At 42.4% G+C, this 23,278-nt stretch overlaps 1 protein-coding gene across 3 annotated transcripts in view; it reads right to left on the reverse strand.

The window, feature by feature from the left end:
• The window catches only part of LUC7L (LUC7 like), a 36,726-nt gene that overhangs the window by 12,267 nt on the left and 1,181 nt on the right, over nucleotides 1-23,278 (reverse strand). For all 3 annotated transcript variants that reach the window (XM_035021791.1, XM_035021789.1, XM_035021790.1), the window contains 4 exons: nucleotides 22,246-22,340; nucleotides 16,954-17,052; nucleotides 2,410-2,520; nucleotides 1,418-1,561 (listed from right to left, as the gene is read on the reverse strand). In XM_035021791.1, coding sequence (XP_034877682.1) covers nucleotides 1,418-1,561; nucleotides 2,410-2,520; nucleotides 16,954-17,049 — 351 coding nt within the window. In that variant the 5' untranslated portion in view covers nucleotides 17,050-17,052; nucleotides 22,246-22,340. The remainder of the gene's footprint in view (nucleotides 1-1,417; nucleotides 1,562-2,409; nucleotides 2,521-16,953; nucleotides 17,053-22,245; nucleotides 22,341-23,278) is intronic.

Below are 23,278 nucleotides of genomic sequence, written 5' to 3' on the forward strand. Positions count from 1 at the left end.
GCATGAAGGGCTGGGCCTCAGGGTGCACCAAGAAGCCACAGAGCTTCCCTCCTGACTCTCTGGCCTTTCTGGTACAGCAGTCAGCAACCCAAGGAGCCCGACTCTGTTCTACATATAAACATGTATTTTCCACTTCAGTAAAAAGGAGTTTAGATTCTATGTTAAGGATTTATATACATGATTTATGTAAGACTTCATCTCTACCCAGGCTCCCTGACCCCACCACCCTAATAACTTTCTCAGCCTGTGGGTCTCAGCTAAGGGCACTTCCAGGATCACTCCACCTGGAGACCCCTGGCAACACAAAGTCACTCTCAAACTCAGACCCCATTTCTTTTGAGCACCTATCTTCATGTGAATCAATCTTATCCATCTGTTCACATACCCTTCTGTCTGTATCCCCTGCCAACTCCAGCACGGTCTCCATGAGGAGGGCCTCCTCTGGTGTGCTCACAGCTAAAAACTATCTGGGGCGCCTGGCTGGCTCAGTCGGTTAAGCATCTGCCTTCGGCTCAGGTCATGGTCCCAGGGTCCTGGGACTGAGCCCCGTGTTGGGCTCCCTGTTCGGCAGGAAGTCTGCTTTTTCCTCTCCCTCTGCCTTCCCCCACCTACTCATGCTCTCTCTTGCTCTGCTCTCTCAAATAAATAAAATCTTTAAAAAGAAAAAAAAAACAACAACTAAAAACTATCTGGCACACAGCTGGAGCTTAACAAGCATTTACTCCGGGAATACAACCATCCCCGCCTCCCTCTGACTCTACTGTTCCCACCATTCTCAAAGCCTATGTGAGCCATTTCCAGTTCCAGTGGTAAGGACTTGAGAGCCAGAGCATATCTAATGGATAAAATAGTCTGGAAGAAAATGCCTGTCAACGATACAAACACTGAGTCCCTGACTCAGTTTCTCCACCACCCTGCCAGTGTGTCCTGGCCTGGTACCCTAGCTGACACCACTTGGATGCTACCCTCAATCTGCATAGGTTCTCTACCAGAGATGCAGTGTCACCAAGAACACGCAGGTTTTGTTCTTTAGGGCAATCTGCACTACCACTCTGGCCCACTCACACCAGTTGAGTGACCACCACAGCGCAGCAAACCCCTACAGAGCCAAAGGACCAGAGAGTAAACGACACCACTCTGGTGACTCTTCAACGCTCAGGACTGTGCTCTGCATATGGATGTTATGCTCAGGGCTGGCAAGTGACGGGCCTGATGTCACACCAGGGTTACAGGGGACACAGCAAAGGCACAAACCCAAGTACGTGCACACTCTAAATCCTACAACCCTGTCCACATAGCACCCTATTTCCAACTTCTTCCCAATATTCAAAAAAAGGAATACTTTAATTTTAGCCCAAACAGTCAACATTTAGGGGTTACTACATTTCCTCTTTCTTGAAGACATTTTCCCACCAACCTCAGCTTCTTTTTTCTTTGCACGGACTTTCTCCACTTCCATAAGAATCTTCTGGGATTCATCCACATTTCCCTCAGCTCCCAGTTGCTCAGCTTTAGCAAGAAGTTTTCCTATTTCTTCATTCAACTCATGTACTTTTTCTGCCTGAAAGAAGACAACAATCAGGTAAGCAAACATCTAAAAGCAAAAGATCTTAACAGAGACAATGAGTGTTTCTCCTGCTGTACTTCTGCTCTGTTCTACAAAAATTAAATGGAATAGCCAAGATCCTTGCAGGATCACAAGCAAACTGTAACAATTCTGACATCTTTACTGGCATTGCTGAGATTCTGACCTTAAACTAAACCTGCGTGTTGCATTCCAGTAAAAGCAGCATCATGCCTGTCACTTCCAACATGGTGGCCAGGGTCATCATGGTCACTTTCTAAGCTGTCTCTTCTCATGTCTTCTATCACAACTCAACCTTCTGGGTAGGGGCCATAAATTGTCCAGGATTAAATGCATAAACTTGTACCGTAAGCAAAATGCCTCATCATTTGGGATTTAATTCTAGAAATAAGGTAGCAACTACACATATCCTAAGCAATGCTTTTATAAAACTGAGAGAAAAGGACACTGAAGAGACTCATCAGCTGCACTCAAAATCGGGAACAGAAGGAGGATGTGCTGATAGGCCAATGACACACAGATGTATCTTCTTCATTCTTCAGGACAGTCTAACCATTTCCCAACTAACTGTCTCCATTTCCTGTTTTATCTAGGGGTGTTAAAAAAAAAAAAAAAACAAACTGGGGGACAGACAGAGGCAGCTCCCGGGGGTGGAGAGCTTGCTGACAGCCTTCTCTCCTTACTGAGAAGCACCAAGGCAGCAAGGACTGTCCACCCCAAAGATGCAGAGTCAGTGCTAATGGTAAGCTGTTAGCCAGTTGGCAGGCTGGTTTTTACCAGACACTGATTTGCACACACAACTCGAGAAAGTCTCTCAGGCATACCTTCGCAGAAACTTCTGCACTGATCTCCTCTTGGGTCTCTGCCAGCCGCTTCTTGGCAAGCTCAGTTCTCCGATCACACTCAGCAATAAAGGACTCCAAGTGATCCATCGCCTAGCTCAGGAGAAGCAGAGAGCTATGATCAGTTAAGGGTAAGGTCTTGGAACCCATCAATTCAATAGGACATACACTCCTGGGTTGGTTTCTTAAAGCCTGTAAGTTCAGTGGGAAGATCTTCAACTACACTACAGCTAGCACATCCATAATCACATTTAACCAAGGGGCTTTGTTAAACCAAGTGATCATTCAGAAGCATGGTCTTCTCATCTGATCTATTTATTCCTAAAAGTTGTAAAAGGACCCCCATCCCTCGATAATATTTCCCGGATTTTTTTTGGCCATAATTAGTAGCGTTCTCTGTGGGGAAGCAAATGCTGGACTGAGACTAGTATCGGAGGCCCTCTTCTGGTGAGCTGTGGGGGGTGCGGATCATGTACTCACTGGTCTGTGTGAGCCACGTAAATATTATTCCCCCATGTTCTGAGGGTAGAGATCCCCCTTCCACCTCAAAACAAAACAACAGAACAAATATTACTGAGAGTTGTGAGCACAGGTCGTTATTGCCTGTCTAAAGTAGCAGGAGAACTGGTAACTACTTCCCCAAAGAGATAAAGGGAAAGAAACTCTAGAAATCTACCTGCTCACTCTGAAGACTTATGGGGGAAACACGAGAACACTAATGAGCTGCTTCACATGTGTTAGGCAGTTAATTTGCCAGGACCAGTCAAAGGCCCCAGCATAACCTCAGATAGACCTACAACTAGGATATCTGCCAGGCTATGACCAGTGACTGGCAAGCAGCACCTCCTAAGTTACACCCGTTAGTGCACTTGCAAAGGTTGGCATTGTGTTAAGTGTGACAGCAAGGGAATTTAGCACAGGATGACAGGACTGCATCATGTGATCTATCACCAAAAAATACAGAAGAAAAAACTTTGGGTGGAGATGATATAAAGCAGATGAAGGTTACGCCAACAGACCAAGTGGTGATAATCTATGTCCCTCCGCCCAAAGATGGCCAGAGAGAGCAAATCAGCTGTTAAGAAAGCACTCTACGAGGATCAGTGTGACACTGGAATGGACGACAGGGTTAGGGTCTCCTCCAGAAATCTTAAATACTCTTTTCAAATAAATGCATACTTGGACATAAGTCAAGACAGAGAATAGGCTCTCTGACAGTGCCAAGCCCCACAGGGTGCTGGAGAAAGGCTAAAGCATAATCACCCACTGAGGACAACTCCCAATTTCACTCCATAATTTTGGAATTCAGGACCTCTTTCCTGTTGTTGGACATCCAAATATTCCCTGATAAACATCTCTCACTATGTTCAAATCCATCAGGAAAGCAAATGATCAGCATTTGTCTGCATGCACCATACTTCCTGGAAAGACAGAGTTGACAATCCTGCTGACAGTGATAACTAACCAAGATCAAGGTGCCGGCAAGCTGATACAGGTCACATGCCTCCTGTGAGGGACAATGGATCCTAGAAGACCACCCTTATATGCCCCAGGTTCACCCACACAGAGGTATTAAGTCTATGGTGCAGTGTCCTTCTGTTATCTACCCAAACAGAGTGATTTCACACCTGAGACAGACCCACGAATCCACTCATCAGGGTTGAAGACAAGTGGGTGACATGGGACACCTTGACTAATTAAAGCAACCAGCGGCAGCTTCAGCAGAACCCAAATCAACTACAGACTCAGACATCTGATAGGCTAAAAACTAAACGGTAACTTCACAACACAGAATAGGCAGACCACAGAGACATCTTTTAACTGCCACATTCTTTAAAAGATGGCACTCTGGAGGTGTCTGGGTGGCTCTGTCGGTGAAGCGTCTGCCTTTGGCTCAGGTCATGATCCGAGGGTCCTGGGATCAAGTCCCTCATCGGGCTCCCTGCTCAGTGAGGAGCCTGCTTCTCCCTCTCCCTCGCTCATGCTCTCTCTCTCAAATAATAAAAAAAAAACAATCTTAAAAAAGATGGCACTCTGTTCTACTGCCCCTTCTCCTGTTCAATGTGCTTGTCAATTTCAGATCGAGTCTTAAAATATATCAAAGAGGAGAGGTTTAAATAATTTTTTTTTTTAAAGGTATTCAAGTCGGGGTGCCTGGGTGGCTCAGTGAGTTATACATCTGCCTTCGGCTCGGTCATGATCCCGGGGCCCATGATCCAGGGGCCCCCTGCTCAGTGGGGAGCCTGCTTCTCCCTCTCCCTCTGCACCCCCCACCCCTGCTCATGCTTTAAAATCTAAAAAAAAAAAAAAGAGTATTCAAGTCTAAAAATTAAGTCCTAATCACAACCTACTGTTTACTAGAAAGTCACCCAAGCTCTACAACTTAAGGGTGGTACGATGAAACATGGACGATTGGGGATGCCTGAACACAGCGCCGGCACACAGTAAGCACGTGAGTCTCACTGCTGCTGGAGGCTGTTCGTCCACACTCAGGATTGTGTGATGCTATTCCCAGTGTTGCCAGCCCAGCAGAAATGACACTGGCCAGAAATCAGTGAGGCTGAGATGGGCTGTCAAGGAGACTGGTCATGGTGCACATGTGTCCCTGTGCTGTGCTGCACGTCCACACGGAAACTGGAAGGTCTCCATTTCCCAGATGAAGAAACTGAGGTACGGTTTCCACACTACTAAGTGATGGCATCAGGGTACAAGCACCCTTATGGTTTGGCTCCAAAATCCCTACACTCAATGTGCACAACTCTGAGGCAGTCACCACCAGCCCAGTTCATAGATGTACAGAAAAAGTTAAAATAACTTGCCCAAGGTCACAAAGGGGTTCTAACCCAGAACATCATCTGACTTAGTCAATGTAACTATTATAACATATATCTGTAGACAGAAAAAGTAGGTGTAATCAGAACTAGTTTCATTTGATATATTAAAGATAGTCTGGAAATTACTTGATATAATGTGTAGTTTCAGAAACCTGTAAATAAAACATCACAAACCAAGACAATTTGGGGAAAAAGTTAATTATATTTTTACTGAGTTAAAAAGAATCAGTTCTATATTTTCAGTATGTGGACACTAAAGAAATTGTACTGCTCTGTAACTTTTTCACAGCTTAAATTAACATGTTAATATTGCTATTTGTTTGCCAGTGTTCAAGCTGAGAAACTTGAAATGTTATTTATACAGATTACCTAGTAGCAGACATTACATACTCTTTCCTAGGGAATTTCTGGATAAAACACTTTCAGGAAGCCAAGGCCAGGCCTTGGCATGGTCACGCTGAGGCTATGTTAAGCTAGAAGGAGCCAATGGTGAGGACAGGGAGGCACCTTCTCCCACATAAAACACCAGTGGTTCCACCCACCAAGCTCAAGCCGAGGGTCTAGGCAGGCAATACCTCCACAAAGAAATACCTTTCTATAACTCTGACGGGCAAAGACCCCAAAATATGGTTACTCACTGTTAGCAAAGATGTGAAGATGGGAACTCTTCTACACTGCTGGTGGGAGCATTCGCTCCGCTGGATAACACCATGGTATCATCAAAACCCCAGATACCCCTCTGATCCAACAGTTCTGCATCTAGGAATCTCCCCTGCATACATGCAAACAATGCATACATGCAAACAAGGGCAATGTGTAATGTAGCACCATGATCATCAACAGGAGACTGGTCATATAAAGAAGATATCCATCGTCTGGAATGCTGTGCAGCCACAAAAAGGAATAAGGAACTCTACACAAAGATATACTAAAACGTTAAACAAAAAAAGGAAGGGTGAGGTTAGAATAGGTGTACAAATTACCACTCGTGTAAAAGAAAAAACAGGAATATAGACATTCTGTCTGCCTCAGGTATCCACATAAACTCTAAAGCACACAGAAGACACTGGGTAGTTCTAGAGGCAACCAGATGACTGAAGAACAGAGCAGGAGAGAGGTTTCACATGTACCTTCTTTACTGGTAAATTCTGATCCAAGTGAAAGTTATACATGTTTTTACGTTAGTAAGAGATGCTGTAACCTCAGTGAAATAACTCATCTAGGCAACAATCCTCAAGCGCTGCTTAAAGCATCAGGTCAAAGGCTGAAGGGGACCTTGACCATCAACAGGTCAAGGCTGCCTTCAACAACGGTGCCGGCTGAGGTGATACACGAGCAGGTGCAAAGCTCTGCCTCTGAAATGTTCCCATCACAAGAGAAAAACTTAAATCTGATGATCAAGCCTCCAGATCTAACTCCTAAGAATTTCAAAGACAAGGGGAATCATGTTAAAGAAGACATCATGAGGCTATAATCAGCAAAATCCAGGGTATGAGACTTTTAAAAAAATTAATTTCTTCAAACAAATACATTTAAAAAGATTTACAAAGCATTCTAACGTGTAGCCCTTATTTTGAATCCTGAGTCAGAGAAATAAAACTATAAAAGAATCCTTTCTGAAGTCATCTGGGAAATTTGAACTCTATCAGATGCTAGGAAATTACTTTTAAAGATGACTGTTTTTAGTAAAGTCCTCAAATTCTACATGTACTATTTACAGTATTTACAGATGAAATTCTATCTTGTAGCTATAAAAAGTAATCGGGGCAGGGGGACACGTGCCTGCTTGGCTCAGTTAGAGGAGCGTGTGACTCTTGATCTCAGGGTTGTGGGTTCGAGCCCCATGTTGGGTGTAGATACTACTTAAAAAATATAATTTTTTTAAAGATCTTATTTACTTGAGAGAGAGAGAAATCGAGTGCAAGCTGAGGGGAGGGGCACAGGGAAAAGGAGAAGCAAAGTCCCTGCTGAGCAGGGAGTCGGACATGGGGCTCCATCCTAGGACTTGGGAGATCATAACCTGAGCCGAAGACAGATGCTTAACTGACTGAGCCAACCAGGTGCCCGCCAAAAATATAATCTTAAGGGGCGCCTGAGACGCTCAATTGAGCGTCCGCCTTTGGCTCAGGTCCTGATCCCAGAGTCCTGGGATCGAGCCCCGCACCAGGCTCCTTGATCAGCAGGGAGTCTGCTTCTCCTTCTCCCTGTCTCCCAGCTCTCACTCTGTATCTCAAATAAAGAAAATCTTAAAAAAAAGGAAGAAAAATATAACCTTAAAAAAAAAACCCAGGGGTGGCTCAGTCGTTAAGTGTCTGCCTTCGGCTCAGGTCATGATCTCAGGGTCCTGGGATCGAGCCCTGCATCAGGCTCCCTGCTCAGCGGGAAGCCTGCTTCTCCCTCTCCCACTCCCTCTGCTTGTGTTCCCTCTCTCGCTGTGTGTCTCTCTCTCTCTGTCAAATAAATAAATAAAAATCTTAAAAAAAAAAAACCCAGGGGTGCCTGGGTGGCTCAGATGGTTGAGCATCTGCTTTCAGCTCAGGTCATGATCCCAGGGTCCTGGGATAGAGCCCCACATCGGGATCCCTGCTCTGCAGGAAGCCTGCTTCTCCCTCTCCTGCTCCCCCTGCTTGTGTTCCCTCTCTGGTGGTCTCTTTCTCTGTCAAATAATTAAAATCTTAAAAAAAAAAAAAAAATCCAGTGGGGAAACACAAGGATAAAGATGAAACAAGAGTCTTCATGTCAATAATCATTGGAAACTGGGAGACAAAACCCAGAAATTTCATTGTAATATCCTGTTCACTTCTGTATCTTTAAAACTTTTCCTTAACACATTTTTAAAAACATGCCAAGTAGATTCTGTCACCACCAAGCATACCAGATCTCAACACACATGGCAACGGCAATGCTGAAATATTTACACATAAAATGACTGAGATGTGTGCAGTCTGTTTGGAGATCTGTGAGAAGCTGTGGGAAGATGAAACCCAGCTGGCTGTGGACTGATCACTCCCAACGCTAAGGGATGGATATAAGGAAATTCATCACAAGATTACATCCACTTTTGGTATTTGAGGTTCTCCATAATAAAGTTTAAAAAAACCTTCCTGGTGGGATACCTGGGTCGCTCAGTTGGTTAAGCATCCAACTCTTGGTCTCGGCTCAGGTCATGATCTCAGGGTCGTGAGATTGAGCCCTGCATTGGGCTCTGTGCTCGGTGGGGAGTCGACTTGAGATTCTCTCTCCCTCTGCCTCTTCCCTCCCTTGCAGGTATGCAATCTCTCTCTCTCTCAAATCAATCAATCCCTGATAAATCAACCTTTCTTAAGAAGGTTTACTTTTTTTAGATTTTATTTATTTATTTGAGAGAGAGAGAGAGAGAGTGATCACGAGCAGGGCGGGAGGGGAAGAGGGGGAAGCAGACTCCCCACTGAGCAGGAAGCCCGATGCGGGACTTGATGCCAGGACCCTGGGATCATGACCTGAGCTGAAGGCAGACGCTTAGCCCAGGCTGCCTTAGTCTCTTCTTTTAATAGAAAAATAGTTTATGTAATCATAGCTTTATTTTATTTTATTATTTTGTTTTTAAAGATTTTTATTTATTTGTTAGAGAGAGAGAGCACAAGCAGGGGGAGTAGGAGAGGGAGAGGGAGAAGCAGGCTCCTCACTGAGCAAGGAGCCTGATGTGGGACTTGATCCCAGGACCCTGGGATCATGACCTGAGCCGAAGGCAGACGCTTAACGACTGAGCCACCCAGGCGTCCCTGTAATCATAGCTTTAAACTGCTTTATGAACACAACTCCCTACACCCTTTTTGCCAGCAGAGCCTCAGAATTCTGACCTAGAACCAATCCTTAAACCGACAGTGTGACACAGGCTTCCAGCAACTGCTCTTAAACACTCTGCTAAACCCTAACCAACCAAGGTCAGCTTGTGGCAGGTAAGAAGCAAGCTGCTGCTGTTGGGGGGCCTGGGCTGGCTCAGTCAGAACAGCTCGTGACTCCTGATCTCAGGGTCATTAGTTTGAGCCCGATGTTGGGGGTGTAGAGATTATTTAAATTAAAAAAAAAAAAAAGGCAGCAAGTTGTTGCTTTTAAAGTGTCTGAGTCCCTGCATTTGAAGTAGTAAGGGGGATGCCTGGGTGGCTCAGTTGTTAAGCGTCTGCCTTCAGCTCAGGTCATGATCCCAGGGTGGTGGGATCCAGCCCCACATCGGGCTCCCTGTTCCGCAGGAAGCCTGCTTCTCCCTCTCCCACTCCCCCTGCTTGTGTTCCCTTTCTCACTGTGTCTCTCTCTGTCAAATAAATAAATAAACAAAATCTTTAAAAAATAAAAAAAAGGGATGCCTGGGCTCAGTCGGTTAAGCGTCTGCCTTAGGCTCAGGTCATGACCTCAGGTTCCTGGGATTGAGTCCTGCATCGGGCTCCCTGCTCAGCGGGGAGCCTGCTTCTCCCTCTGCCTGCCGCTCCCCCTGCTTGTGCTCTCTCTGACAAATAAATAAAATCTATAAATAGATAAAAATAATAAATAAATAAATCTGAAATAGTAAGGGACTGCCTCCAAGGAGGGGAGAGCACATTCCATGTTTTAAAGGCCAGGTCTACCAATTCTCTAAGTAGTGTATCTTCAATAAGACCACACACACACAAAAAAACTAGAGGTTAACTCTCTAGTACACACAATTTTTTACCTTTGTCTTACTCGAGGTATCACCACAATTTTGTCACTAAGTAGATTCTGTAAAGTTTCGAGGGCAGTCTGACAGGAATAAATCATAATTTACTAACTCATTTCTCTCTTCTTGAACATTTCCGTTGTGTCCAATTTTTCAATGTTATAAACAATCCTACCATAAACACATTTGTGTACCAATGTCTGCCTGTATTTCTAATTACTTCCTAAGGCTAGAGATTTGTAAAAATAAATCATAAGGCAGAAATATTTTTACGTTTTCATTTCTGCCTATTATGTTAGCTAACAGGACCTGATAACTTCACATGGTACAGAAAATAGTTTCTTCTTCTCCCCTCCACAAGAAATAATTACTTAATGGGGTCCCTGGGTGGTTTAGTCGGTTAGACATCTGACTCTTGATTTCAGCTCAGGTCATGATCTCAGGGTCGTGAGATCTAGCTCAATGCTGGGTGTGGAGCCTGCTTGAGATTCTCTCCCTCCCTCCCTGCCCCCACCCCCAGCTCCTGCGTGGTTTCTCCAAAAAAAAAAATTACTTAAGAATTTGGTATACAGGGCGCCTGGGTGGCTCAGTCGGTTGAGCAGCTGCCTTCGGCTCAGGTCATGATCCCAGGGTCCTGGGATCGAGCCCCACGTCCGGCTCCCTGCTCAGCGGAGAGCCTGCTTCTCCCTCTCCCTCTGCCTGCCACTCTGCCTACTTGTGCTCGCTCTCTCTCTGTCAAATAAATAAATAAAATCTTTAAAAAAAAAAAAAAGAATTTGGTATATATTTTTTAAAATTGCCTTAAAATGCATACCTAAGCACTCAATTTTTATTCCAACCAAACAAGACAGTTTGGTAAGTTTCCATATTTCTTCTTCACATCAATGCATACATCCTCTGTCTTCTACAATCTTCAGCTGTGCAGTATTTCATTTCACTGTAACATGACTATTTAGCTCCTCTAAAAACAAACGTATTTGGGTATTTTCACTTTTTCACTAATTCAAAACGATGCAATGAACATCTCAAGTCTTCTCATACATATGCGAATGTCCTTGTAGGACAACTTCTTACAAATTGCCTAAATATTTTAGATTTGTAAAAAGGGCTGATGAGCTCTCGTAGAAGATCTACTAAAAGTCAAATGTCAATCTATAAATTCAGCAACTAATTATGAAAATAGATCTTAACAATAGAGGCACCTGGGTGGCTCAGTCGGTTAAGCCGTCTGCCTTCAGCTCAGGTCATGATTCCGGGGTCCCGGGATCGAGCCCCGTATCGGGCTCCCTGCTCCATGGGGACCCTGCTTCTCCCTCTCCCTCTGCTGCTCTATCTCAAATAAATAAATAAAATCTTAAAAAAAAAAAAAGATCTTAATGACGCCTTCTGTAAAAATACATCTTATTTTAAACTAATACATCATGAATTAATAAATCAACTAAAAACCCAAGTTTTAGCAAGGTTTTTCTTTTTTAAAGATTTTTTATTTATTTATTTATTTGAGACAGAGAGAATGAGAGAGAGAGAGCACATGAGAGGGGGGAGGGTCAGAGGCAGAAGCAGGCTCCCCACTGAGCAGGGAGCCCGATGCGGGACTCGATCCCGGGACTCCAGGATCATGACCTGAGCCGAAGGCAGTCGCTTAACCAACTGAGCCACCCAGGCACCCAGCAAGGTTTTTCTTTTATAAAAAAACAAACAAAAGGCATGGATGTCTTAGCAAGACAATCTAGTATGCAAAGCTTTCTCACCGACCTGATTACAATAATCTGTTCTAAAAATATATATATACAACCCTTGTATGACAAAAATGGTTTAAAATATAACTCAAATGCCTGTTATCTTTAATATATTTGATAAGCTTTTCAACATTAAAGCAAACGTTCTGAGTTTGAGGTCAGGTGTCCCCCTGACTGGCCCACTACAAGGGGTCCAACTGCTCTGCCAGCACCACATGGTGCTGCCTCCATTAATTCTGGCAAATAACATCAGGCTTAAGGTACTTCCTGAAACTCTGGTAAATGGTGGACCCACCTAACAGAGTTATAACCAATAATGGAGATCTACCAAAACTCCTGGTGAGCTACAGAATATGCTACTAAGAAAAACCAGAACCAATCATGGATTAGTGATGGTTTACAACCTGTGACAATGAAACCTATGCCCATTTCCCAACAGTGATGACCGCACTGCAGCCCTTCCAGAAACCAACCTCAAGAGGGACGCCTGGGAGCTGCTGGTCCAGAACCTGGGCCTTGGACAGTGCAGGGGCCTCACAGAAGGCCAGGAGCCCAGAACCACCAGCAGGTGGGCAGCAGCAGGTCAGGATTATCAAGAGTCAGCCCACTGACCACATCTGACCAAAATGTTTCTGAAGAGTTTTCTGCTTCTCAAAACCGACATTTTGACACAAAAAATCACAACTAGCCTTCTGATAAACATATCTCTTCATCGTGTACCAGCTATCTTTAAAAAATGAAACTAACCTCCAGAGAGAGCTACTGGATGGCTGGTTACATGGAAAGGGGAGACTTTTTACCAGAGCCTTTTAGACCTCTGGAATCTCCCACAGTGAACATGCATTACCTACCAAAAAGATTTAAAAACTGATTTTCATCAAATTAACTTAACAAGGGGTGCCTGGGTGGCTCAGTCGTTAAGCGTCTGCCTTCGGCTCAGGTCATCATCCCAGGGTCCTGGGATCGAGCCCCGCATCGGGCTCCCTGCTCTGCGGGAAGCCTGCTTCTCCCTCTCCCACTCCCCCTGCTTGTGTTCCCTCTCTCGCTGTGTCTCTCTCTGTCAAAAAATAAATAAAATCTTAAAAAAAAAAAAAAAATTAACAAATCTGTATTTTGAGAAAAGCCTTTATTTTTCCATTAGTTTACTCTGTAAAAGTAAGGAGATAAAACAAGTTCTTTTAGCTTGGTATTTTAAAGTCAGGCCACTTTTAATTACTTATCAGAGTAAACCATGTACATCCAAACACTACTGATATGTATAAATTAAAAACTTAAGGGCTCCAAGCTGAGTATGGAGCCTACTTTAGAAAAAAGAAAAGAAGAATTTAAAGGTGGGGTAAATTGTATGGCATGTGAATTATATCTTAAAGCCATTGAAGAAACTTTTTAAGGTAAAATCTCCCTCCTTAACACCCAGAGGTATCTTCCTCTTAGCTTTATAAAGCAACATTCCACTGTTGATAGCACAATTTATATAACCAGTTCTCCATTAGTAGTTTCATTATAGCCTCTTCTCCCTTTAAAAAAAATTTTGCAACGAGCATCTTTTCTGTGTACTCATCTGCACATATCCCTAAGATATGTTTCCAACAGCGGAGTTCAGGAACGAGTACGTATATGCATTTCACATGCTGACTATGCCCTGACAGACTGCCCTCCTTCAGATATGGCTACTCCAAAATGCCCTTCATTCTTCAGGGCAGAAGGACTTCTTCTACTGGTTATCAAACATTTTAATATGAACCATCTATAAGATCAACAATTATTTTTAAGGAGTTGGGGGGAAGAGTGGTTACCTTTTTAACTGAAAAAGTAATTCCTCTAGGTGGAATAGTACTTCACATAGTACACAAAGGTCTCTTGCCCTGCTCTAACCCTCAAACCAAGTTAAAAGTGGTTGTAATCTCTTGGGTTCCTCTAAAACACCTCTCTGCACATCTAAACATGTTAACAAGTGTACAACACCCTTCCTTATTAAAAAAACAAAAAACAAAAAAACAACCACACACTATGGAGGGGCACCTGGCTGGCTGAGTGGTACAGCATGGAACTCTTGATCTCGGGGTGATAAATTTAAGCCCCATGCTGGGCACACCGCTCACTTAAAAGCAAGTAAGTAAAAATAAGGATGTATGCAATTTAAAACACTGTTAAAAAACAAGACACGGGGCGCCTGGGTGAGCATCCAACTCTTGGTTTCAGCTCAGGTCCTGATCTCAGGGTCACAGGATCGAGCCCCATGTAGGGCTCCGTGCTCAGAGGGGAGTCGGCTTCTTCCCCTCTCCCTCTGCCCCTCCCACTTGCATGAGTGCCCACTCCCTAAAAATAAATCCTAAAAATAAATAAATAACATATTAAAAAAAACAAACACTATGGGGACGAGCCTGGGTGGCTCTGTTGGCGACTCTTGATTTCGGCTCAAGTAATGATTTCAGGGCTTGTGAGATCAAGCCCTGCCTCTGGCTCTGTGCTCAGTGCGAAGTTTGCTTATCCCTCTCCTTCTGCCCCCAAACCTACTCCTGCATGTGGAGCTCTCTCAAATAAATAAATAAAATCTTTTTAAAAATTAAGTTAAATTAATAAACACTAGGGAAGCATGATATCACACTTTGCTTATCCACTTAATCTGTCTTGCAGATAATCTCACATCAACAACACAATGAACTAGCCCAATTCTCTTTTCAGTTATACATCATTCCATCCTAAAGAGCAACTATGATTTAGGCAGTCCCTTATTGAGGAAGTTTACTTGGTTCCTGTTTTCTGCAGTTATAAATGCTGAAGGAACATTCTAAAACAAATGTATCTTTGTACATATGCAAGCATATCAGTGAGATATAATCTTAGAACTGGCCATGCTGGCATGTACTTTCACATCTTGAGATGTTGAGTTACCCAGGAGGTGTATCAGGATCATTTAATCCCCCATGTCTTCAGTTTTGAGTGAGGGTGAGCACCAGCCATAGGATTAGATGCCCACCAGGCAATGTCCTTTTCTATCCTTTGCCCATTTTTTTATTGAGCCATTGATACCATCTATGTCCATTATGATGAATTTTACATATAAAGATAACCAGCCCATCATCATAAACACTGTAAATATCCTGTTCCAGTTTATTCTCATTGTACGTATGGGAACTTTTTTTCAGTAATCTTCACACCCAACGTAGGGCTTAAACTTGCGACCCCAAGATGAAGAGTCACATGCTCTTCAGACTGAGCCAGCCAGGCGACCCATGTACAGGTACTCTTGATAGGCTAAATTTTAAGTTTTTATACAGACAAATGTACCCATCTTTCTCTTATAGCTTCTAGACTTTATAGCATCAAGATGACAAAACAGAATTCATTTCCTGGGGATCCAACTGGGTATTTTCCTACTGGCTAATGCATAGTTTTCAATAATATTCATTAAAAAACAAAACAAAACAAAAAAACACACTCCACTTTCTGCACACTGGCTGGACACAACTCCTTCAAAATATACTAAATGATTCTGTGTGTTTCAGTCACTGACACCATTTCTTCTATGAATGTTTTCTAACTTTAAATTCATCAGTCATTTAAGAAAATGCACTGACCAGACGCCTGAGTGGCTCGGTCAGTTAAGCGGCTGCCTTCGGCTCGGGTCATGATCCCAGGGTCCTGGGATCGAGTCCCGCATTGGGTTCCTTGATCAGCGGGGAGCCTGCTTCTCCCTCTGCCTGCCACTCCCCTTGCTTGTGCTTTGCTCTCTCTCTCTCTCCCTCTCTCTTTGACAAATAAAATCTAATAAAAAATAAAAAATGCACTGACATTCTGATTTAGTAGAAATGCTAAGACTTCTGATCCAGAAAACATTACTAAACCTGAGATTTCAATACACCTGTGTACATATCAGTCTCTGGAACCTGACGTCCCAAAGTAATGGCCTCTTTGCATAAGCATCTGCAGGTTACTGAAGAATGAAAACTCACAATATAGAAAAATTCCCTTTCCAAGCCTCTTCTGTTAGTCAAACTGTTGCTAAAGGCATTTTTAGTTAATTCAAAGATTCAACACTGAGAGCACACTGTGGTTAAAGAATGAATCTGAAAAAGAATTAATTTTAATTACTTTTAAGACTACTGTTAAAGACAGTTTACTCCGGCTACAACATATCCTTTAAAATGTCCTTTGGTAAAAAAAAATAAAATAAAGTAAAATGTCCTTTGGTGAAGAGGAGATGCCTTTCCTTGGCTTCCTCACACCAAGCTCTGTCCCTTCCCAGTCTTTACTTAGGAACCTGAATGCCACCAAACCTCTTCACTGACCTTTGATCATACTAGTGATGGAGGATTAGGGAAAAGAAAAAACAAATAGAGTGACTCTAAATCCTGCACTCTCAATGGGTAAAGAGGTGAAAACTGCTGTTAAAGGGTGAAAAAAACCTCTTAGATATCACAATAGTTTGTGGCCTGGAAAACCATAGCACATTAAGGTAATATGCAGGGTTCTGTGGTAACAAAATTCCATAGAAGGGTAGGGGACGAATCAGGAAGAAAATTCTTTAAAAGGGTTCCTTTGGGAGGCAACAGTTTAAAAAAAAGTTGTGAAATTCCATTTTATAACCACTGAATTGCAAAAATTCTACTTTCGGGTATAAATTGATACCATGGCTTTATCAACAACAGAAGAGAGAAAAAGGACACCATTACAAAACTATCTTGCAAGGATGAACATATGCAATCCCTGTAAGCCAGCAATTCCTCCCCTCGGAATAGACCCTAAATAAATCTAATATGCATACACCAACAATATATTCAAGAACATTCATAATACTGTTTGTAATAGCAAAACAAAACAAAACAAACAAAAAAACCCCACAACCTAGAATCAACCCAAATAATGACTAGAGAGTTTGGGGAATACTCAAGCAGCAATGAGAATAAACCATACCCAACAAAATGGGTAAACAAAAATATAATATTGAATGAAAACCGTTATTTAAGACTGTGCTATGAAACTATTCTTCTAAGGCTTAAAAACAAGCAAAAATACAAAGTTCAAGGAATCATAAAAATATGTAATAACATTTTTAAAAGAAAATGAGACATACAAAATGCACAATGGTGTGGGGGTGGTAGACTTACAGGTAGATACCAAATATTATTGGCTATGTTCTAGCTCTCAGCCCTAGTGGTAGAATAACAAGTTATCTCTTTTGTTATTCTGCTTCATAACTTACAAATATCATCTTATTCTTGTTAGTTGATATTTGGCTCTTCACAGTAAGGATGAATTAACACAAAATAAAACTTACATCTAATTCAAAAAACAGGTCCCTTTCTTTACTTGCAATCTCATAATCTGCTCGGAGGGCCAAGTCGTGGATTTTGGTACATTCTCCTAAATCCATGCGCTGTGAGAAAGAAACAAAAGTTTACACATGAACATCTACCCATTGTAGAAAGCACATGACCTGGTGTTTCAACTGTCACCAAAATAAACAATACCTTTTTGAATAGTAAACTATAATAAAAATATTAAAAAACAGCATATAGCCAAGAAACCTTATTTTTCTTTTACCACCATGTTAATACGACATTTTGATACATTTAAGTGTGAAGGTTTCTGTCTCTTTCAGACCCAGAGATAACTGGACTAATAATGAAGACGATATTTATCAGCTTTTGCTAGTTTTATTTTTGCATCAGTCAAAAAAGAAAAGTCTATTCAGTAAGGCACCTGGGTAGATCAGTCAGCTGACTGTCCAACTCTTGATTTCTGCTCAGGTCATGATCTCAGGGTTGTGTGATAGAGCCCCATGGCAGGCTCTACACTCAGCGGGGAGCCAACTGGGATTCTCTCTCCCTTTCCCTCTGCCCCTACTCCCCATTCAAGTGCTAAGTAAATAAATAAATAAATAAAATCTTTAAAAAAAAAAAAAAAAAAAGAGTAAGAAACATCTACTCAGTGAACAGCAGCATACTGGAGGGGAGAGGTTGCAAGGAAAAGGCCAGAAAACAAGAGTATCATAAACTGTCTAGGCATTCCTTCCTATAACCTTCACTACTCAGGATGCTCAAATGCCTAAGGTACAGAGGCAAGGAAAAGGAAAGGGCAGATAGCAATCAGGTTTTGGCAATTACAACACAACCTAACACTTAGCTTTGTGTATCTCTTTGTATACCAGAAGGCATAAAGCAGAATAGGCCAATTTAGAGCCAAAAAAATCCTCCAAACATTCTCTTAACCTAGTAAATGACCCTGGATATAAATGGAGACATAGAATCGGGCCACTCAGTTGCCCCATTTGAGAAACAAAAGGTTGTTTCACGAAAACAAATGACCTGTATTACCAGTAAGATTAGCCTGATATGCTACTATGTGTTGTAAGCACATGTAGAACAATTAGACAACAGAGCATATCTCTTAACTAAATTCTGAGTGCAGGACTCTGTGACAGCACCCTCTACCTCTGGCCATCAAGAGCAAAAGGAAAGTTTGTATGCTAAGGATCATGCTATCAAGTCATACAGTGCAAGTTAACAAAACCCAGCATCACAATGAGGAGACACCAAGTCCAAGCACTTGGACCAAAACATGTGTCTACATAACGAGTAAACAGAGAATGATGGAGTCCAGAGCCTCCTTTAAGCTCAAACGACAACTACAACCAAAATGAGTTCAAAAACTTCATGGATTATAAAGTCCTTAACATTTTAGGCAAATTAGGGAGGCTGGTAGTACCTGACTCTTGGGCCCTAGTCTCACAGTAGGCGCATGCCACGTTCACTAACAAAACATCCTTTAGTAAAAACAATGACAGAACCAACAGTGGGCTCCCTAGTGTGGAGCTCATCTTCATTTTGACCAAGGATCAACTTCTGCATTTAAATGCTAAAGACCTCTTTTCTCCTTCATTATTCTTACCGTAAAGTCATATGAGTTCAGGGGCGCCTGGGTGGCTCAGTCGTTAAGCGTCTCCCTTCAGCTCAGGTCATGATCCCAGGATTCTGGGATCGAGCCCCCGCATTGGGCTCCCTGCTCAGCGGGAAGCCTGCTTCTCCCTCTCCCACTCCCCCTGCTCGTGTTCCTGCTCTTGCTATCTCTGTCTCTGTCAAATAAATAAATAAAATCTTAAAAAAAAAAAAAAAAAAGTCATACGAGTTCATGTATGTTGGTCACATGGGGGGGATCCAGAGGTAGGGCAACAGTAATTCTATAAGCCAAAGTTGTAGCCAGAATCGCTGTCCCTATATTGCTGACAATTTTTGCTTCGTTCACTCTTTTAAGCATCAGTATGATTCTTTAAAATATACAGTCTCCACAAATGAAAAGCAAGCACCACAGCTGCAAAATAACTGACAAACACCAGAAATGCTTAAAAGCTAATGAAAGCTCTGTATCTCAAAGAAAACCTACCACCAGGAGAAGTAAACACTAAAACCTTAACTACTAAGCATTTTAAGTACAAATAAATTTCCATTCTAGAAACTTCAACTGTCAAGAAAGTTTTGACATTAGCGAACCATCCATGAAGCAAAAATTCACTGCTAGCCTTCCTTTGGTTGAGAACTCTCAAAAAGCCATGGCTAATGCAAGCAGAGGACGGGGCTGGGTTCCACGGTTACTCTCCGACTGTGTATTTTCAGTTTTGCCAAGGAGGTAGGGAAGTACTGGCCAATTCCCCTGGCAGCTAAACACCACACAGAGTTGAAATACTACAGTAAGTCCTCTTCCAAAAGATTTTAAGTGGCTGTTAAATCCAGTGTGTCAGATCTTTTTTTTACCAAACACCTGTGTTGTCTACCCTCTAGTGGTCTCACACTGCTGACAGGGAAGGGTACTAAAGGCTCCTTCCAGAACGTTTGGAAAACAGAAGTTTTTCCACTGAGACAAGTGTAACTTGTTACACTACATTCCCTCCAGCTATCTTACTCTGCCAAACTTACTAACCAATACTGTATTTTCCCATTAAGCCTCAATAAAACTGTAACTTCCATTCCTCCTTGCCTCACCCCTACCAGTGACAGGAGATGGTTTTGAGCAACAACTTGGGCCTGGAGCAATCCTTAGAAGACTGAAGGTTACAACCACCTTCATTTAGCCACTGTGCTCTAAAAATTTAATCACATTCATTCCATTTCAATTTTACACAAAACACAAACTCATCAGAAGACCCATCATTCAACTCCACTCCTCACTTCCCACTTCCATGGAGCCCATACCAGTGAGGCTCACCTTTTACAACCACCCCCATCCAATTTCTCAACCCTCATCCTAATCCTAATCATCCTTGTCGGCTGCTTCTTAGATTCCCCTTGCCGAGCCATCCCTGGCCAACCTGCTCAGTCCATGGCTTCTCACAACTCATCTGATTCCACAGCCTCTGCCTGCCTCTCCCACCTCTCCCCCTCACTCTCACCACTCCAGACACGCCAGCAGCATGCCTGCTGTCCACCGGCTCCATCTTTCACCCAGGGCATTCTAACCCCAAACTGTGCACAATCTTTCTTACCATTCAAGTCTCTGCTCCAATGTCCCTGAGAAACCTTTTATCACTCTACCTAAAACAACCCGTTATCTATTCATTTATTGTCTATCCTCTTCCTCCACTGGATAAAGTAAAGACTTTATTTTACTGGCACCATATATCCAGTGCCTGGCACACAGCAGGTGTTCAATGGACTATTTGATGAGTTAATCTGTAACTAACACACAATAAATATTTGTAGGAAATGCCCCCATTCTGGTTATTTTTCTCACCAGCATTCTGGAACAATGCTACCCAGGGATCTGACACCCCCCAGCCCTCCCTCAAAAAACTGAAATGCTTCACACTCGTGCACATCCATCCCTCTGCTCCTTGGCTTCTCCCACTAAGATCCATCAACAATTCCAGGTTATGATGCCTCCCCTACAGGATTTTCTTTCAGCAGAACTGCTTTTAACTAGCGGAAGCCATTAATCTATGTTAATGGTACCCACAACAATCCACAGCAAAACATATCCCTATACTAGGTCAAACTACAGGCAAAACCTCAGGTAACAAAGGTACACTGTTTGACATTCATTTCCTATTTGCTCTCTGTAGAGTCAGCTTGAGAAGATCTAATACATATATGCGGTTTTCCACAGGCTGCTCCCCTTACAATGGTAATGAGAAAAGCAACAATTAATCATGAAGAAAATGTTCCCTAGTGGATGAACATTTGACCCTTAAAAATGAGCAGACGGTTTTATATTCCATTAAGTGGCTGTGCAATCTGAAAATGGTGGAATGGTGGTGGTATTTACAGGACTCCTTTTCTCTGTGTGGCTGAATCATGGTAGATAATTCTCCAGCTTTTAGTCTTCTTCAATCCTATCTGATTTTGTTTTTGTCTTTTTTTAAGATGTTATTTATTTGACAGAGAGAGACACAGCGAGAGAGGGAACACAAGCAGGGGGAGTGGGAGAGGGAGAAGCAGGCTCCCCGCAGAGCAGGGAGCCAGATATGGGGCTTGATCCCAGGACCCTGGAATCATGACCTGAGCCAAAGGCAGATGCGCAACGGCTGAGCCCCCCAGGCACCCGTCTCTGCTTTTCTTTCACAGCATTTTTATCAGCTTGCAGTGCTGGCAATTACTGTGGTAAAATCTTAAGAAAGGATGGGAAGGGCACCTGGGTGGCTCAGTTGGTTAAGCAACTGCCTTCGGCTCAGGTCATGATCCTGGAGTCCTGGGATCGAGTCCCGCATCGGGCTCCCTGCTCGGCAGGGAGTCTGCTTCTCCCTCTGACCCTCCTCCCTCTCATGCTCTCTGTCTCTCATTCTCTCTGTCTCAAATAAATAAATAAAATCTTAAAAAAAAAAAAAAAAAAAAGGATGGGAAATGTACCAGTCTTGCTCACGCTTAACAACTGAGTCACCCAGGTGCCCCAATCCTATCTGATTTTGAATAAATGCACATTACATAATACTAGTATTTACCTATTTGGTTCTTCTAAAGTGAACATAAAATTTCAGGGATCGATATTCATTGGATCATGTGTTGATTTCTTGAAAGGGTAACGTAACACAACACTAAAAACTCAGTGTTATACCCAACTGATCTATTAAAAACCTAAGAATTGGGTAAGAAATGTGTCTTGTTAGGGCAACCCTCTCGGATCCCCTCCCTCCTCAGGAACTTTGTACTATCACTCGGCTATCACTCAATAAACCTTACATTGCTGCCCACCAAAAAAAAAAAAAGTACCTCGTTAGATCAAAAGTCTAGCATTAACATATGTTCAACATGAAAACCAACCCACCAATCCCGAATTTTCAAAGAACTATAGGCTGACCTAAAGCATACTTTTTTGGTTTGGCCAAATGACACTTCTCATACTACTTAGCTGTGAATACCTCCATATAAATGATTCTACAAAAATATGATAAGTTACAAAAAGAAATTTTTATAGCAGTGAAGTATACCCCATAACAAAATTCCATCAAACTAACAATCTATCATTTGAAAGGCAGTAGGAGATTTCTGCCTGGTAAAGAAAAACAATTCAACCTTCACTGCCTACACAGCCCCCAAGTCTGAGTGTTCTATGATATTCCCCCAAGCCCGAATACACCTACCGTCCCAGCCAGGATATCATGAGGGCAGCAGTCCAGAAGGTGACTCTTGCAGACACGGTCATCTGTAAACTTGACCCTCTGTCTGGTTTCGTCTCCTGAAATTCATTTGTGGTTTTAAATAAGACAATATTATCACGTTAAACACCAAAGCATATCCGGTACAACAATTCACCTGGATGATTGGCAGACTACCAAATACAATGAAAAGCTGATCTAGAGATATTTACAACTGGAGCGGAATACAGATGTTTTTTGATGCTAAATGTATCATGAAGAATCACACTTAATGAGATCTGACTCCATCATTGTGCCAAAGAAGTCAAGGAATCTGAAGAGGCTGAGCACCAAAAGGCCATTAACCCCACACATACATGTGGGCAGTAATACCAAAACCCACGCTAATCAGAGGGCCATGAATCACCACATATGACTTATAGCTGGTAGTTTCCACCAACAGAAGCTACATATTAATCTAATCATTTTGCCATGCACAAATGCATAGGAAGTATTTTGCCCAAAATCACATGAAGAAGAAGGCTTTCAAACTCTACCACTGACTGATAAATAATCTAGACCTAATCTTCCTATCCCCTTCACCCCCACCCTTAAAAAAGAAAGTTGGCACCTGGGAGTCACTTTTAACAAGACAATACCAAAGGAGAAAAAAAAAAAGGGAACTAGGTTAGTCAATACACACTGTGAGTTCCAACACATACTGTACCCATCTGCATTCTTCAAGACCTCAGCTGCAGAATTTTATGCCCGCTGTTGAAAAGTTTTAAAGGAAAAGTTTTCTTGCCCAACCTGCAGTAAGGAAGTCAGGGGAATGATACATAAAAGTAAAGGCAAAGTGGAATGTGACAAATTTTAAAGCTAATCTGTGTATACACAGAGCTGTGTAATACTAAAGGAGGAATATATTTTAGGATTTGCAAGCATCCAGGATTAATGTTGTGTCTTTTTATTGAAAATGTTTTCTTTCTAAACTACACTTTTAAAGTTATTTGTGAAAAAAAGCAAACACTTTTTTGTT

Source organism: Mirounga leonina, unplaced genomic scaffold, assembly GCF_011800145.1.
Source record: "Mirounga leonina isolate KUSES-001 unplaced genomic scaffold, KU_Mleo_1.0 Mir_175, whole genome shotgun sequence".
Classification (NCBI taxonomy): domain Eukaryota; kingdom Metazoa; phylum Chordata; class Mammalia; order Carnivora; family Phocidae; genus Mirounga; species Mirounga leonina.